The following is an 18,767-nucleotide window of genomic DNA, read 5'->3' on the forward strand; positions in this document are numbered from 1 at the left end:
AATGACAATGAGCATAATCTACAATATGATCATCACTAAACCTGCCTTACAAAAGATGCAAAACAATATAGGTAGCAACATTCAATAAGAACCATTTCATTAAATGGAAATTAATCACCATTCACATTAAGGAGCGTACTTGCTCGTTCACTAAATCAAGCAAGCTATTCAAAAACACAAAACACAATCAATTTGAATCCATCCATAAACCTAGACCCCGTTAACCTTCGAATTCGTAACCGAAATGTCATGACATAATCCAAAACCTTCACAAAAGCACAAAATCGGCATCAGCAAAAAAGTGTCACATAAAACTCATCACATAATAACCACATACAATCTCGTCTCCTTGTTGTGGGCATTGTGGAATGTCATAAATGTCATATAGACAAATGGTAATAGTAACAAACCTTGCATCGTCATTGCATAAATAGGCAAGTATGCTTACCATCACGTACTCCCAATCTGGGTTTGGGTTTAATCTTCTATTTCCACAAGACAAAATTGATGTTTTAATTTCTCTAAAAATCACAAGAAATTATCATCAAGGAAAATAAAATATATAAACGAAGGGGAAAAAAATAAGAGAGATACTTTACGTGTTCAACTCAAATTTAAAAGATGGATCTGGCCTCTGTCCTAATGAATCCAACCAATAGACTTGCATTTCTTGTAAGTCAATGATGACCAAAACCCAATTCCCACTATAGGCAATCAAGTGAAAAAACAGCTTATGTTAATATATTTGATTAATTGTACTGAAGTAAAATAGTGTATAATAAATAAATATGTAGAGCACTTACCCTATGTTGTAAGGAATTACAAGAGTTCTGTCACCATGTTCCTTTGCCAAGTACTGGATGTATCGACCCTTATCATCTTCCTTTGTATGACGATTAAAGCTTGCTGGATTTCAAAATGCATACTTTGCTCGACCAATGCAATAGGTTACATACAAGTATCTGATGTATGTGATGATGCAACTTGCATTTAATTCTCTCTTGTAACAAACATCTAACAACTTATCTCTTTAGACTCTTATAGCATCAATCTCCTCCACAAACAGAGTTCCAATCATTGGAACAATTATAACCACGTTCTTTCCCATCCGTTTTTTCACAGATTTAGCAAAACTTGAACACTGACTATTATTACTGACATAATAATCAAGTAGATCATTGTGTTCCTATAACATATGAAGCTAACAAAGTAAAGTAAGACAATGCTCATTATATTGCAAGACTATATATATGAATGTAAAACAATATTATTGTTTCTACAAGTTACCTCATCATCCTCGAGAATAATGAATTTCTTAGGCCAAGCTACAAATGAATTGATAGCATCTTTAACATAAACCAACCCAGCATTGTTATTTGGAATGGGGAGATGAGCATCATGACATGTAGTTGTACTGATAGAGACACACACATTTGACTCCCCTAAAGGCACGTTGTCAAGTGATTCTTCTATCCCATTCCTTGGATGAAGATTACCTTCAACAACAATGCTATCTATAGACTGCAGCGCTAACTTACAACGTTGGGTCTATAACACACAATAAAATGAAAGCTTGTAAGGGATTTGTTAGTTACATAGGTTATTTACCACTTAAGTTGGATCATTAACAAAGATATACCTTTCCATCTTTAGATTTAAGTGTTAACGTTGTGAGAATGCCTTTCCCTTTATCAACTTTCTTTGTCTTTTGTTTTGGAGCTGGCACAATCCCTTTCTTTTCTTTAGGTTTTGAAGATACCACCGTCTATTTTGAAGTCAATGACAAAACAATGTGCTCAAAGAACATATAAAATTGGGAACACCAAATAAGGAATAGAAAATTACTACCTGTGTTCCACATGATCTATGTTCTTCAGAAGTCATTATTACGCGCTCGCCGTTATCACTCTTAGCAGTATTAAACGCCACATTTTCCAATGGTCATGACCTTTCCATTCCTTGTTGCCTAAGAAGCTCAATTATGGTTTCATTCAGTGGTGAGCCACTTGATGCTTGTTGTTTAAGCAACTCTATTACTTCTACTTTCAGTGTTTGATTATCTGCTTCCAACTTCTGAGTATGTTTCCTTGATCCACGTCTAGGGAGATCGAAGTATGTAGTTGGAGTGTGGTACATACTAGCCACCCTAACACGACCACTTTGCTCTGGAGTTCCCAAGGACATTGTAAGTATGGCATTGCTTCCTTCCGAAATCAAAGTTCCTTCTTCTTTCTTTCTTTTTTTCAGCTCATCTTGTGATACAATTGAACAATAAAAATAAAATTGAACAATTGAACAATATAAGCAAAGAAAATGAAAATAGAACCTTGATACTGGTATACAGAACTATGGTCTTAAACACTAAACCCAAACTTACTATCTTTCCAGACATCTCTCTCAAAGAATCATCTACATATTGTCCATTTTTATCTTGTCGAGCTAACTGCCAAAACTGATATCTGTCTATTTCTTCAATGGCTATCCCTGCCGCTCTTTATGTTCAATCAAAACCAAATAAACAGATAATAATAAACTAGTTACTGTGTATGGATATTTTAATAAAAATCATATAAAAAAACTTATAAAAATTTACTACCAGTTTATCTTCAAGGCCAACATACCCTAACTTTCCTAGTCAATGGTTGTATAAGTTCATCATCCTTCTTGCTAGTTGAACCTTGCTAAATTCCTAATGGTTCCATAAGAATAGTACATACTAGTTAGCCATGCATTAAATTCGAGTGGTTCCAAAAAAGAACTAGTTAGCCATGCATAATCAGTTCAATAATTCAAGTGAGTTTATCAACTATCATCTAAAATCTTCTACAGAAACCATACTCGAAAGGTAAGTTTTCAGTTCTAACATCTTACAACAAAATCATTTAAAATGCTAAAAAAAAAAGAAACAACAGGTACAACACATATACCTGGAATTCTTTTGATAACCTTATCTGCACAAACTTTTCCCAATCTGGTTGCTTGATATCGGGATACATTTCAGGTGATTTTACTAGCTTTTTAGGTTCGTTTATGAAAGGTCTAATAAACTCCCTTGTCAGATAATTCTTAAACTTCCTCCATATTTTACCACATTGTTTAAGAGCCGCATTCCTAAATTTCGGATCTATAATAAACCTCGCTTACAAATAAAATGTAGTCAAACTTTGACTTACAAGTAAGAGAACACAAAACATTTTAAACTATAAAGAAATGAAAGTTTAAGCATTACCAGTAAGCCCACCCATACATCGACTTTTATTCTCTTATAAACTTTTGGCCAAGTTGGCCATTCATCAAGTGGAACATTAGATTTCACTTGAGCGCCTGCCCAAATAGCAAAGTCTTTTCGTACCTTTTCATTTATTGGGACACTGTGTTCATCTAACTCAACTTCAACTCTCACACCGTTCCAATCCCTATTGTATGAATGTTTCACTGTTTGACCTTTAATGTTAGGCTCCTCGTCATTGGCAAATTTCTTCATTTTATGTCTCCTCTTTCTTTCCTTAGGTGCTTGGACATCCCTTTCTTGATCCATAGAAAACTGTTACAAAGGGCAAACACATTAATACATAAGGTTAGAAAGATTGATATTTCAAATAAATAATAAAAAGAAAAGCATGACTTAAACTTACCTATCATAAACAAACCAAAACAAACATTACTCACTTGACTTAAATGTTCTTGAGATTGATAGAACATCAATGCATACAACTAAAGTAGACTAAACAATATTGGCAAAGCAAGCAAAACTGAGTAAGCAAAAATGAGTTTGTAGAACTATCAAATATATCAAAATGATAACGCAAATAATTAATAAGTCAAAGCTTTCATTATAACAAAGTACTAGAAAACAATGAAACTCAAGATTTATTGTTGGCAACCCAAATTCCCTCCTCATAATCTACTCGCATGTACGCTGAATGAGATGCATCCATTGCATCAAAAGATTCGATATTTGGCAATTCTTCCACACAAGTGTTTTGTTCTATGTTGCCCTCAATAAGGTCGTCATCGTTGTCATGATAAAACTTTAGAGGAGATTCTTCAACAACTGACCAATCGGGATCTAGTTGATCAGCCACATAGAAAACTGGCTTTGCTTGAGATGCTAAAATAAAGGAATCAGACTTATGGCCAACTCTATTAAAATCAACCAAGGTGAAACCCATATCATCTGTCCTGATGCCATTCTTACTTTCAACCCAATCACACTTGAACACTGAAACCTTGAAATTAGTATAGTCTAGCAGCCATATTTCATCAATTAACCCCATGCTGGAAAATACAAGATTTTGGTCCTTCGATTTTGAAAATTGGGGGGTTGTCTCCATGAAACTCACTCCACTGTTTTGATTAACTTGCGAAGCATCACATTCTCGTGTGTAAAAACGATGACCTTTAATTACATAGGTAGAATATTTCATAACACGTGGCAAAGGTCCCTTATATGTCCACCTCAAGCGTCTAACACGTTGTTATTAGTATTGTTCCACTCATGTAGAACCTATATTGTTTAAGAAGGTTAGTCAAATTTCTTTGGGGGCATACAATACATAAAAGACATATGGTAATCATATACCCTTCTTTTGAGCCAATCATTAAAAGAGTGATTATGCTCTTCCTGTAACCATGTTGGATTTTTGGCCTTGCGAGGATTGTGTTCCTTTAGGGAGTTCATGTGCTCCCTATTATATATTAGTACGAAATCACATTGTTAGCTATCAAAACCCAACAATATATTATTTGTTTATTTAAAGAACCAAAAATCCTTACTCAATATAAGGTTGAACAACTCTTGTGTTTTGCAAGAATAGTAATGTGCCTACTCCAAGGCTTTGCTGTCAGGTGCAATGAGTTCACCACCTAATGGATGCTTCCCATTTTCTACCAGATCAGTGGTAATAATTTCCAAGAAGGTAGGAACTCCTACTGCATCTAACCCAGGTAATAATTCACTCATAAACTCAATTGCTACTTCAGCAATATAGTTTTTAGCTATACAAGCTTCTAGTCGAGTTGGGCTTCGAACATAACTCTTTAACACCCTCATGTACCTAAATGGTTACAAAAGAATAAAGTGATAAAGTACACATACTTTTCATTCAGAGTAGCAATGACTAGATATGGAAATCAACGTACCTCTCAAATGCGTACATCCATCTGAAGAAAACAGGACCACCAACTTCAACCTCTCTAACAAGATGAATTGGTAAGTGAACCATGATATCGAAAAAAGATTGTGGGAAATACTTTTCCAGCAAACATAATGTGATCATGATATCATTCTTAATTTTAGGCAGCTTTTTCACATCTACTACTTTCACACAAAAAGCTTTGAAGAATCGACACAACCTAATAATTGCATTTTTCACATGACTTGGCAAGATAGATCGTATTGCCACAGGATGTAGTTGTTGCATCAGCATATGACAGTCATGTGACTTCAGACCATGCAATTTCAGATCTTGCATTGAAACAAGGGGCTTGAAATTTGAAGAGTATCCTTCGGGGAATTTCAACTCGTGGAAGGTTTTGCATACTCTAGTTTTTTCAGCTTTAGATAATGTGTAACATGCCGGGAGTAAGTAGGTTCGCTTCTCACCAACCTTTGGGGCCAACTCCATCCTTAAACCCATCTCCTGAAGATCAAGACAACTTTTAAGGTGGTATTTTGTCTTGTTTGGAATGTTGAGTAGAGTACCAATGACATTATCGTATACGTTCTTCTCGATGTGCATGACGTCAAAGTTATGTGGGAGAAGCAAGTACTCCCAATATGGAAGATAAAAAAAGATGGACTTCTTGTTCCAGCATTTTGTAACATCATTATTGCCTTTATCAACTTCTTGTGCTGATTTCTTTTTCCCCCACAAGACTTTAATCCCTTCAACTTTGATTCGTACTTGCTGACAATCCAGTTGTTCAGGAGCCTTCCTCAACTTCTTCTTACCATTAAAGGCCTTTTGTTGCTTCTAATACGGATGATGCCGAGATAGAAATCTTCTAGTGGATGTGTAGATATTTTTTCTACAATGTTTCTACAATTTTTCATCAACCAATCACTCATTGGCAATGACTTTGCTGTTTCCACAGACTGAAACATCTTCCTAAATCTTGCAATAGGTGGAAAGTACCACAAAACTTTAGCAGGAACACCTTTAGTTTGGTCGGTACTCTTTTTATTTTCCTTGTATCTTGATACTCCACAAGTTGGGCAAGTAGTTCTATTCTTATTCTCATCACCCCTGTAAAGCATACAGTCATTGGAACAAGCATGGATTTTTTCATATTTCATCCCATAAATTGACAACGTCTTCCTGACTACATGCACGCTAGAAGGCATCAAATTACCTTCGGGAAGCATCTCTCCTAAGGCTTTCAACAAATTCGTAAAACTTGTGTCACTCCAACCACCTTTCGCTTTCAAATTAAACAACATAACAATAGCTGATAGCTTCGTAATCTTTGTACAACCTTCATACAAAGGAGTCTCAGCATCTTCAAGAAGTTCTTGAAATTTTCCAGGATCAACCTTATACTATTTATCTATAGCCTCTACCATTTCCTTCATGTGTGTAGCATCAAGGGGGTTTCAACGAAGGGGATTTCATCGCATAGAGTCTCCGTACTATAGGGTCCATGGGTGTTTTCATGTGTATGAACAGTTGAAAAATCATAAGCAAGATGCCTTTCCCCATGATATCTCCACATAACATAAGTTGTGTCGATACCACCTCTAAAAAGATGAAATCTGACTTCTTGCATTGGTTAACTCATGGAGATTCCCACAGTCTTTGGATGGGCAGCGTATATAAGTTTCATCATTCTTTGCAAAACTAAGAAGACTTTTAACCCCTTCAATGTATTCATTCGAATTTCTAAGCTTGGAAATCCAAGTCTTGTCCATTCCAAATTAAGAAAGATCCTGAAATCCTAAAACGCCAAAATTTTCAAAAAAATCATAGACATAATTTTTCTTAAGATTTAAGATATAAAACTTCTAGTGTTTCTTGTGTGATGTGAGGTTTAGTCTAAAGCTTCTAAGTTACCCGGGAGTGTGAATTACTTAACAAAAACAAAATAAAAACCCACTATGTTAATCTAACAAAAGAATATTAAAAATTAAATTAATAAAAATCTTACCTTTTGATGGGTTAATTACTGTTGATAAAAGAAAGATGAAAAGAACCCTAAACATCGATGGGTTAAACATTAATGATGAAAGAAGAAATTTTCAACACCAAAATTTTAACAATTTAAAGCACCAAATTTTCGACAATTTAAAGCACCAAATATTTTACAATTTAAAGCCTAAAAAATAGAAACAAACTTATCAATATAATACCTTGCTACTGAATAATCCTAAGCGTGAGAGAAAATTGATTGGAAGTGGAGTGTGAGAGATAAAGAGAAGCGAATACGAAAAGTTGAGTGGAGTGTGAGAGATAGAGATAAGAGATTGACAGAGATATTGAGCGCGTGATCGAGAGCGTGAGGGATAGAGGGAAGAGAATGACATAGCAAAGGGCGTGCTATTTGTTTCAGGTGGTTTTTTTGGAGGCACCAAATTCAAAAAATTTACTTGCCGAGCAAATTCTTGTGTCACTTTTTTTTTTTTTTTTTTTTTTTTTTTTTCCTGAAACTCTGAAAGAAAAGAATAATAAAATTCATGTGTCACTTTTGTTTAGTGGGGAAAACCATATATACAGTATTTAGTCCCTGTTAATATAAAAGTGACACACAAATTTGCAATGCTAGTGGCACTTTAAGAATAAAATGACATATAAACCTGATTTTTGTGTCACGTTTTTAGAAAAGTAAAACAATATCTGTAAAAGTGACACAACAAACCTCTTCCACTTCTAAAGCGACACATTATGCCATATTGTGTCACTTTGTGGTCAAAGTGACACAAAGCCTCAAATAAAAAGCGAGACTAAACACTACAAGAATACTGAGCATTTGCCATGGTCATAAACCGTGGCTAAAGCCTTTTACCACAGTTTATAGCTATTGCACGACCGTTGCCAATGCGCCTGTGGCTAACCTTTTGCCACGGCTATTGGCTGTAGCCAAAGCTTGGTTTTTGCCCACGGTTCTGGGCCATTTCATAGGCCGTGGCAGATAACCCTTTTGCCACAGTTGTTAACCGTGGCCAATGCTTAGATGAACCGTGGGGATTGTATTTTTTTTAACTAGATCAATAGTTTAGCCACAGTTCTAAGCCGTGGCAAATGTTTTGAATTAGGTAAAAAAAAAGTAGGATTCCAGCGCATTTATACAACACCTGCAATTCATACAAAGATATACAATTCCATTCAAACCCACAAAAATCATAATTCTTCACAATTTAACATTTCATACACAACGTGTACTTGACATGAACGTTTTTACATCATAGATTCCATTTGAAATCCAAACTAACATAGAGAAAAAAAAAATAGTATTTTTTTTAAAAAATTGAAATATTATTAGGACTCCCCCAAACAAAATGAAAACATCACTAGATATAGTGCCCAAACTTGATATACTATATTCCTAACCATCTAAAACAGCACCTCAACTTCTTTGGATCAAAGTTTGCATATTCCGATTCGCTTGCTTGTACCTCATCATGTTGGACAGTAGGCCAGACATTGAAGATATAGCTAAAACCATATAAAATCAATCATTAGAACTTGAACTACACACATTTTCACAGAAAAATTAAGTCAATATGTAAGATTCAGTCATCATCAAATAGAAAGATTAATAGTACAAAATCGCTAATAAATATTTATTTATTAAGAATTAAGTATCACAATCACAGAAGTTAGTTTGTTGGTTTCTCTAGATAAACAACGGAGCATACATCTGAACACCATTTTTGAATTATGAAAGATTACCTGATTGAGTAGTTTCGAATATGATATACCCTCGACTCCAATTGATGATGGAAAAGACGGCATGTGTTCATCTATTCCTCATACTACCTGCAAGAGAGAAAACAACTAGAGTTACATACCTCTACAAGGATTAATTTCATAGACCAGTCACACCCATACCACTATTAGACATACAGATCTAGTTGATTGTACTCCACATTAATTATCATTGTCCTCCCCAAAAATCCAATTGAAACTAAAGATGAATGTTGTGGAAAATATGGAACCTTAACACAAGTTAATGGTCTTATACTGGCTGATAAGACACACATTTAAGGACAAAAGAGAATGGTATAATCAGAGAAGTTATCATCATAACAGTACCATCAGCATGAGTAAGCTTTGTGATTCCCCCTATAGCTTTTTTGGCTTTGCGAGGAACTGCAAGAGAATTAACATGGTATTGCTTGGTGGAACTAATTCCTAGGGATGTTGGTATTGCCTGTGTTTATACACAAGAAAAAAAAATCAAAAGATAATCATTCAAGTCAAATACGTCATGATAAAAATCAACCATTTAACAAAATTCTTCAAGTAGTCAAATATGTCATGACAACACATTCATCTAACCTTGAAGAGTAATCCATTCGTATCTTGGAAAAAGAGAACCCACTTCAATCTTGCATCATGCCTAAGACAGTAATGAAACTTGTCATATTATAGGCAACTCAGGAAAAATACCATATAAAAATGGAGCATAATACTAGTATGAATCTAAACATCATCAATCAACACAATAAGGTTAATACATTATTAATAGGAAAAATAACTTCTAACATCAAAAAAAAAAAATCCGAACTGTTCTACGAAAGGCAACGTGTACCAGGTATGTAGAAGACCACTAGAGTAAAGAAGCAAATGGACATCACCATGGCCATGAGGTTTAGTCTATCAAAAGCAGATAACAAGAAAACAAAATAGTAAGATTAAAGAAAATTACTTAATATATCCCAAAGCAATTGTAAAGGTCTGGGGTCAGAGTTCTCTCCCTTGGATCCTAGCTGTTCCCATGGCTTATGCTGGACTCACTTTCGTTATTGCCTTTGTCAAGACCTTTAGAAAGTTCAATTCACCCAAGGCCAAGAGACACAAACTGGTAAACAAAAATGCTTTCTAATGCAAAACCATAGACGACTTACTCCTCAAAGGATGAAATCAAGTTCAGAATCAAGCTCTATTGGAACTTGTGCAGCAGATAGGATTTGGCATGGAAGAAGTTTTACGCAAGTACATTCGCTATGCAATGAATGAAAAACCCTTCAACCCAGACATGTTGGCAGACTTGATCCAACTCAGAAAAGCTTCTATGCTGAATGATGCCTAGGTTGTTGAAATTCTAAACAAGATATCAAGACGAATTGTAAGGGACAAAGGTCTAGTTGTCATGGATATTTTAGGATACTCATAGAAGGGTTTTAAGAGAAAACTTGTTGTGCAGGCACTCTTTGGGAAGATATTTTATCTATCTGAGTTGCCAGAATTCTAAATTATGTTCAAGGGAGAGATCCTTAATCATCAAGGAGATATTGGGAGTTACAGACGAGGATGTAGTTACTCTTCGAACAAACACACACTCTGAAACTGGGGATGTTGATTCAATTCAGAAGATGGTTGGCATTTCAGATTCAGAACAATCTGAAGATGAGTCTTTTGTTGCTTCTCAAGAATGATGTGTCCCATGGTTAGAATTATGGTGTGAGTCAGAGTGGGATTGTATCCCCATCGAGCAATTTTGATGAATTTGTCGGAAATTAATGATCTTTAGTACTTTGGAGATTATAAGCGAGAGAGACTCGGTCAATTATATATTCACCCTTTTCATATGAAGGAACTTGTGTACTTTTCTCAATTACATTTTGTAATGTTAATTGGTGTTAAAAAAAACATACTTCTCTTACAAAAATTAAAATCAAAGAACCCTAAATTAGAAACTAACATCAAAATAAGTAAAAAAAAAAAACAAATATAAGAGTGCAATCGAACCTGGTCCTCGTGACTCGAAGTGTGAGAGAGTGTGTGAGGAGAAAAAACATTGATGCTTTTCCTTGATCTTCAACCTGGGTGAGAGAGGGGGGAGAGAGAGAAAGGAAAGCTCTGTTAGATTGAATAAAAGAGAAGTATTGTTTATAGAGGAGAGAGAGAAGGAAGCCAAATCTTGTTGTTGCTTAAATATCGAGTTTTCTTTTAAACAACTCGAGTCTTCTTCTTTGATTTTCACGAGGGTTTCATGAGATCTTAACGGACATCAAAATCCAAGTCTGATCCAACGGTGGACGAAACAAATGGATACGGCCATGGCCAAAATGGGAACTAAAACTCAACTACCCAAACAATACCCCACGACCACTTAAAAACTTGGCCACGGCTGTGGGCCGTTGGACCCTGGCAACAGCTGATGATTGTGGCTAAAACAAGGTTGTACTTGTGGCAAAAGCTGACATACTATTGATAAAAGAAAGATGAAAAGACCCCTAAACATCGATGGGTTAAACATTAATGATGGAAGAAGAAATTTTCAACACCAAAATTTTAACAATTTAAAGCACCAAAATTTCGACAATTTAAAGCACCAAATATTTTACAATTTAAAGCCTAAAAAACAGAAACAAACTTATCAATATAATACCTTGCTACTGAATAATCCCAAACGTGAGAGAAAATTGATTGGAAGTGGAGTGTGAGAGATAAAGAGAAGCGAATACGAAAGGTTGAGTGGAGTGTGAGAGATAGAGATAAGAGATTGACAGAGATATTGAGCGCGTGATCGAGAGCGTGAGGGATAAAGGGAAGAGAATGACATAGCAAAGGGCATGCTATTTGTTTCGGTGGTTTTTTGGAGGCGCCATATTCAAAAAATTTACTTGCCGGGCAAATTCTTGTGTCACTTTTTCTTTTCTTTTTTTCTATTGGGTGAAACTCTGAAAGAAAAGAATAATAAAATTCATGTGTCACTTTTGTTTAGTGAGGAAAACCATATATACAGTATTTAGTCTCTGTTAATATAAAAGTGACACATAAATTTGCAATGCTAGTGGCACTTTAAGAATAAAATGACACATAAACCTGATGTTTGTGTCACGTTTTTAGAAAAGTGAAACAATATCTGTAAAAGTGATACAACAAACCTCTTCCACTTCTAAAGCGACACATTAGGCCATATTGTGTCACTTTGTGGTAAAAGTGACACAAAGCCTCAAATAAAAAGCGAGACTAAAATTCTTTATTTTACTAGTGTTATATTCCTATTGACCAGAATTGTATTCCCTTTGATTAAACAATTTGATTTGTCAGAGCATGAGCCCATGGATCTGGGCTAAGGTCAACAACATGTTGGGACGGATTCGAACAAGTGTAAGACCAAATTTGGAAAGGTGTTGGGCTAGAGTCCAAGTCTAGGAACACACCAAAGTTGGGTCCCAAACATCGCCCCCTCTTTGTCATATGAGTGAAGCCCATGTGACAAAGAAATAAGTAAAGTGAAATTTAAGTACCAAAACTGTTAAAGGTTTTAAAATAAAACCATAAACACCAAAATCATCATATCAATAAAGGTGGTGATAATGAAATATTGATTAGACTACCTGAATGAGTCCAGATTTGTGCAAGTAGTAGTACTTGGCGTAACAAGCGCGCGTTAGGAAACACTTCAATTAGTTGTGCCTGAAACAAAATTGTTTTGCAAGTGCCTGCACTTGGCATTTAAGTGAGTGATCTGCTCCCAAATATGCGTTTTATTACCTTTACATTACTGCATTACATCCCTTCTTACGTTTAATGAAAAGACAACTTATAGCTTTTATTGTCTTTTTCAAGTTACAGAGAAATTCATACCACTTATCATAAAAGCTGCGTCTTAGCACCAAAAGGAACCTTAATCACGCTTATTATGAAGCCCAGAAGCTGCTATGAATTAGTGATGAAAAAGTTAAAGTCAAAGGTCAAAGTCCTCAACTCAGAAGACTAGAGATGGAGGTCCTTATCACCAAATATGGCATTCTCCAAAACCTATCTTGATCAAGAAGGAATCAAAAAGCAAAAGGAAAAGAAAAAGTATAAAGTAAAATGTGAGGTGTCTCAAATGTAATGGAGAAGAGCAAACCAGTAAGAGCATTTGCAATGCAGGTGATAGTTTTCACCCCCTCTATCACCGCCACCTCCTCACTTTTCTTCTCAACCAACCCGGTGATAAACAAGGTGAAGCATTCAAAGGTGATAAAAATATCTCTGTTGGATTCTTAAAAATTGAAAAAACACTCGGACGGAATGAAACATCCCGCCTGAAATTTAAAAAATCTAAAAAAACCGAAAATCATGCAATCTAACATCCCGGAAAAAAAAACCATTTTTTTAAAAACACGAAAAAATCCAACATCCCGTCCGGTTAAAAGTCGTGAAAACTGTGGAAGGTTTCACCTTGTTTTGAACTCAAAAGTTTATCACCCCAAAGATTGCACAAGACTTTTAAGGAAAGTAGGTGATAGTTATCACTTCCCCCTCATCAACCATTGCAAATGCTCTAAAAGGCATAAAGTAGGGGTATATAAACTAAAAGTTAAAGAAAGATATCAATGCACCTAGACTTAATCTAGTGTCATGTATGATTTATTTTTCTACTCCATTTTCATTCAAGTCATTTTACTTTATTGTTCTTTATTTCAATCTTGTTATTTGTTTTGTTATTCAATCTATCAATCTTCTTTCTAGTTGTTATTTCTTTCAATATTTCATTTCAATCATTCCTTTCAAGTTCATGTTATTTAATCTTCAACAACTTAATCTTTCAATGTTCTTCATTCAACTTGAAACTAAACAATTCCTAAACTAAAGTCTACCTTTCTTCTTCTAAAACTCACAATCATTTAACTCTAAACAATCTATGGTGAACCTCATTTCTAATCTTTTGAAGATACTTCCTAATACCACTACTTTAGTGGGCGTTAGCAAACACTTAGATTAGTTCTGTCTAGAAACCAAACTACTTTAATTTGCAAGTGTCTGCACTTGGATTTTTAAGTGTGCGTTAGCAAACACTTAGATTAGTTCTGTCCAGAAACAAAACTACTTTAAAAGTGTATGCACTTGGCTTTTTAAGTGCGCGTTAGCAAACACTTAGGTTAGTTATGTCCAGAAACAAAACTATTTTGGGCAAGTGTCTGACTAGGCTAACTCATGACTTAGCTTGTTCATCTCAATGAGTTTAGATTTGTGCAAGTGTCAGCACTTGGCTTTACAAGTACGCGTTGGCTATAGGGGTGGAATTTAGGTCGGGTTAGCCCAAGCCCGATAAACTAAAACCCGACTTTTGTTGGTCTTGGGCTAACATGTCAGATCCGTGGTCCGGGCTTGGTCAAAAACCAACTCGGTTTTGGGTTGGGCTCGAGTTAGAATATCAAAAAACTGAAAAACTCGAGCCCGTGTGCATATATGTACGTATATCTTTCAATCATTTTTTTTTTGTAAAAAATAAGATTAATAATCTCTATTTTAGAGAGAATAATATAATAAACAAGGTTAGTTTCCCTTTCAAACAATTAAATCTCTTTGACTTCATTAGAAGATTTCAATTTTGGTGTTTTTTATCTCATAATTCCAAAAAAAATCCAAGAAGTTTGACCAACCCGACATAACCCGACCTACCCCAAATTGGTCGGGTTAGAGATTGGGCTGAAAATTTAAGAACCGACTAGGGCTTTATCCTGACCTCGGGTTGAAGCATTTGAAAGTTGGGTTGGGCTCAAGTTATGCTTCAACCCGACCCAACCCGCCCGAGTTCCACCCCTAGTTGGCTAACACTTTATCAAACCATTTGATTGATTACAAAATTGTGCAAATGGCTACACTTGGCTAACAAAAGATCTGTGTATGTGAATGACTTTGGGTCTATGCAAATGGCTAGCACAATACTGTATGTGAATTGGTCCTAATTGAATATATACTTCAACTCCTTGACCAGACTGCACAAATGTTCTAAGATGAGTATAATACTTGTAGTGTTAAACCCAGCATCAAGTTCAACATTTTGAGCAACCATAAATCTATATTTATAGCTACTGAACTGAATTTTCTTGGCAGAAAAAAAAGAATAATAACTAGATATGCGGACATCTGTCTCATCTTTAGGTAGTATACGCCTCTGAACTGATTAGTAAGTAACTTGAAGTCGCTGAAAATGGCAATGTCAGTCACCCCTAAGTCAATAGTTGTTATGGCGCAAATTGTTGCTTCATACTCTGTTTCATTATAAGACGTTTTTAAATTCTTGCCTCCGAAATTATTTGATGTGCAAACATCCAATTCTGGACTGATTCCAAGAATCATCAGTGTATATTTCCAAGAAATTCTTTTTGAGGAGTAGTCACTGCCCCCAAGAGATGTTTCTTCAGTTTGAACAGTAATTGGAGTCTTCCATACTTGGTTTGTAATGAAAGTCAAGGAAATATTAAAGATGCCAGTGCGTGTCCATTTTCTACACGACGTGGGTCATAATTGATCTCATATCAAAGAGATAGGACTGCCAAAGTGTAAGTCTGCTTGTTTCGTTAGCATTAGTGCCCAAGAGCTTTCCGAAGTGGGTACTCTATATGAACGTAGATGATCCTATCCTTTTCATCGACTTTTAGCTTTTTTTCAAGTGACATGCGCCTATTGGTTTTTGTCTGACAGGTTTTATTGTAGATACCAGATCTAGATGATGACATGTTATGCCTGGACCGATTCCAGTCATGTCATCCACGCCCCATGCAAAAGTTATGAGGTTTTCATTAAACTTTTTGCATGTCATTGTTCTCAACTTCTGAATGTTTAGTAGAAATGAAGGTAGTATGTTCTAGACTGAATCCAATATGAACTTCCTCAAGTTTATCTACAGTGTGAAGCTCTTTTTGTTTTGTGCTCAACATAGTGCGCATAGAGAGTAAAATAGAGATAGAGAGTAAAATCCTTTGACTTTAGCTCTACTTTGTTGATTTTAGCTCTACTTTATTGACTTTTAGCTCTATTTTGTTGATTTTAGCTCTACTTTATTGACTTTAACACTACTTTTAGAGGGATAGAGAGCCATTGGACTCAGCCTAAAACGAATCTAAATTTGTCCCTTCGTACATACGCCGGAGTCATGTTTGTGCGGTCCGGATTGAGATATTAAGAAATATTATCAACTAGACTTCAGTTTTTAGCTGTGTATGTGTAGTTGGCCGGAGATTTCCAGACTTTAGTTGATAGTTGGATGTTCCTCTAGTTAATGTGATATGTATCATTGTGTATGCAGGTAATCTTCTTATGTGCTTATTGGGATGTGTGGGAAAATAAAGAGAATGCACGGGTCGCACCTTCCGCAAGACTAATTGGAGCGCGGGGCGCGCCATAGTCGGTTTTGACAGAGATTTGTTAGATTCGTATGTTTTCTATAAAAGAAAGTCTACAATCCTTTTGGAAACTATAGACACAAATATGCACTCATGCTGTACTATATAAACACCTCTGTAACACAAAAACCATATCAATCAAGCAATATAAAATCTTTCTTCTCCCATGGACGTAAGTCGCCGCATTGACACCGAACCACTATAAATCATTGTGTTTTGTCTCTTTAATTAGGTGTTTAATTCTACATGGTATCAGAGCGGAGCGCTTAATCTCTCTCTAAGTCAATCTAAATAAACACAATACACTATGTCAGATCCAAAACCAAACCCAAAATCTGCTATTACAACAGAGACTGATTCTAATCCTGGTTGGAAGCTGTCATCAGTTCTCTTGAATGGAACGAACTATATACCTTGGTCTAGGACTGTTTCGCTATTGCTTGGTGGAAAGAGAAAATTAGGGGTCATTAATGGTGCAAAGTTGTGTTCTGCCATTGATGATGCTGAATATGAGAATTGGGTTTCTAATGATCAGCTTGTTCGATTCTCTGATTTTGCGAAGGAGATGTGGGATTCAATTGAAGATTTATACGGAAACCAGAATAATTATGCCCGTGTGTTTGGACTTCAACTCGCAATCGGTGCTTTGCAACAAGGTGAGAAAACGTTTAGAGAACACCTTGGAAATTTGAAGAAATTATGGGATGAGTTAAACATATATCGTCCACACACCACTGATGCGAAGACTCTGTTGAAATGGGCTGAAGATGATAAAATCTTCACAGTATTTCGTAGTCTTAATCCAAAATATGAAAATATGGAAAGCAACATTCTAATGGAAAGCACTCTTCCATCACTTGCTGCTGTTTGTGCAACTATTCAGAGGGAGGAAACAAGGAAGAAAACCATGAACTCCGAGGTAAAGTCCTCAATCTCTGAATCTACTGTATTACTTACAGAAAACGATTTTAGAAAGAAGTCACAGGGATTTGAAAAAGGTAAAGGAAAAATAGAACCGTCTCACTGTGATCATTATGGAAAGAACTGGCACACTAAGGATCGTTGTTGGGAATTATATCTACATCTTAAGAAGGAAAAGGAACTGTCCAAGAAAGAGCATGTTGCTGTTGTCGTGACATCAATGTCCAACTCAGATATTAGTCATCAGTTGAGTTAAATTCTCCAACAACTCACTAAGTCCATGTCTTCTAGCAAAGGTCAGTTTGCCTCAACTCATGTATCAGGTAATTTACATGCCTATTTTACCATGCCAAAAAACAGTAACTCATGGATAATTGATTCAGGGGCTACTGATCATATGGCTAATTGCCCTGCCTCTGTCCATAATTTTGTGTCCAAAACTGAAAATCCACTACAAGAAAATAGGTTTTACGCCACGGTCCAAAACCGTATGAAAAGGGCTTTTCCCACGGTTTTGGACCGTGGGCTTTTTGTGCGTCGGAAATGGTCTGGTGACAGTCATGACCGTCGGTAAAGACCACCAATAGCGATGGTCTTTGCGACGGTAATTGCCATCGGTATTGCCACGGCATAAAACCGTAGGGAAGGCCGTTGGAAAAGGTCAATATTTCCCACGGTGTTAGTCTGTGGGGAAAAATTAGTTTTCCCGACGGTTATGGTCCGTGGGATAAGATATTTCCTACGGTCTTGGTTCGTGGGATTTGCTGTTTGCGTAGTGAATTTTGGTTTTGGCTGATGTTATTTGACCGTGGGTAAAGTGAATGTCGTGGGAAGAAGTGCTTTTGCGACGGCTATGGACCGTGGCAGAGTTATTTAATTTTTTTTAAAAAAATATTTATATTTTAATTCCTGGGTCATTTCACCTACAATCAACAAAGACCTACCAAAACTCCCCTAACCATCCTACACCTCAAAATCAATCAATTAACGTAACTTTTCCACATACATTTTTAGAAGATACCCGACTTCGATTATCGACATAAATCAACAGTGCAATCCATAAATCAACAGTGCAAAACAAGATAGACTAATTTAGCAGGCCATAAATCCATCAATTAATGTAACTTTTCCACAGACGCACACAAGCTATCGAACGATACTAGAACATCCGATAATAAAATAAGATGGAAGCAAAGCATGCTTCATCACCATGATTCAACAGAAACCAAGAGTCTGATGGAAAAATTAAAAAAATAACACAACTCCAAAACCTAATCTTCATGGGAGAAATAAAAAATTGACCATTTGGTTTAGCAGTTCGTGTGGCAAGGCGAGCCACGAGCATATTAGCAACAACCCCTGCACTAGGAGTGCCTCCTGTAGCTTCAAATATCTCCTGTCTGATTACAGAAGCTGTATGTTTAGCATCTTCATCCACTCGGTCCGTTACAATTATATTATTAATAAATTTATAAAAACAGTGTCAAGGGCTCAAGGCACCAGATAAAACATGAAAGATTGAATTATAAGCAGAAAACTCTACAAAAAAGCAATC

At 35.9% G+C, this 18,767-nt stretch overlaps 2 protein-coding genes and 1 pseudogene across 2 annotated transcripts; 2 read left to right on the forward strand and 1 right to left on the reverse strand.

Annotated features, from left to right (window-relative positions):
- Nucleotides 1-4,825: 4,825 nt before the first annotated feature.
- Nucleotides 4,826-9,514, reverse strand: LOC147475147 (uncharacterized). Its single transcript, XM_086585291.1, has 5 exons — nt 9,485-9,514; nt 9,252-9,369; nt 6,035-6,513; nt 5,143-5,975; nt 4,826-5,057 (listed from the first exon to the last, which is right to left on the reverse strand). The coding sequence occupies exons 1-5, from the start codon at nt 9,512-9,514 to the stop codon at nt 4,826-4,828; spliced, it is 1,692 nt and encodes a 563-aa protein (XP_086441417.1).
- Nucleotides 9,515-9,617: 103 nt separating this feature from the next.
- Nucleotides 9,618-10,597, forward strand: LOC147475148 (uncharacterized; annotated as a pseudogene).
- A 6,001-nt stretch (nt 10,598-16,598) lies between these two features.
- LOC147475149 (uncharacterized) lies at nt 16,599-17,468 on the forward strand. Its single transcript, XM_086585292.1, has one exon. It carries the CDS (start codon nt 16,599-16,601, stop codon nt 17,466-17,468), a length of 870 nt encoding a protein of 289 aa, XP_086441418.1.
- The last annotated feature ends 1,299 nt before the right edge of the window (nt 17,469-18,767 follow it).

Source organism: Coptis chinensis, chromosome 9 (assembly GCF_015680905.1).
Source record: "Coptis chinensis isolate HL-2020 chromosome 9, ASM1568090v1, whole genome shotgun sequence".
NCBI classification, from domain to species: domain Eukaryota; kingdom Viridiplantae; phylum Streptophyta; class Magnoliopsida; order Ranunculales; family Ranunculaceae; genus Coptis; species Coptis chinensis.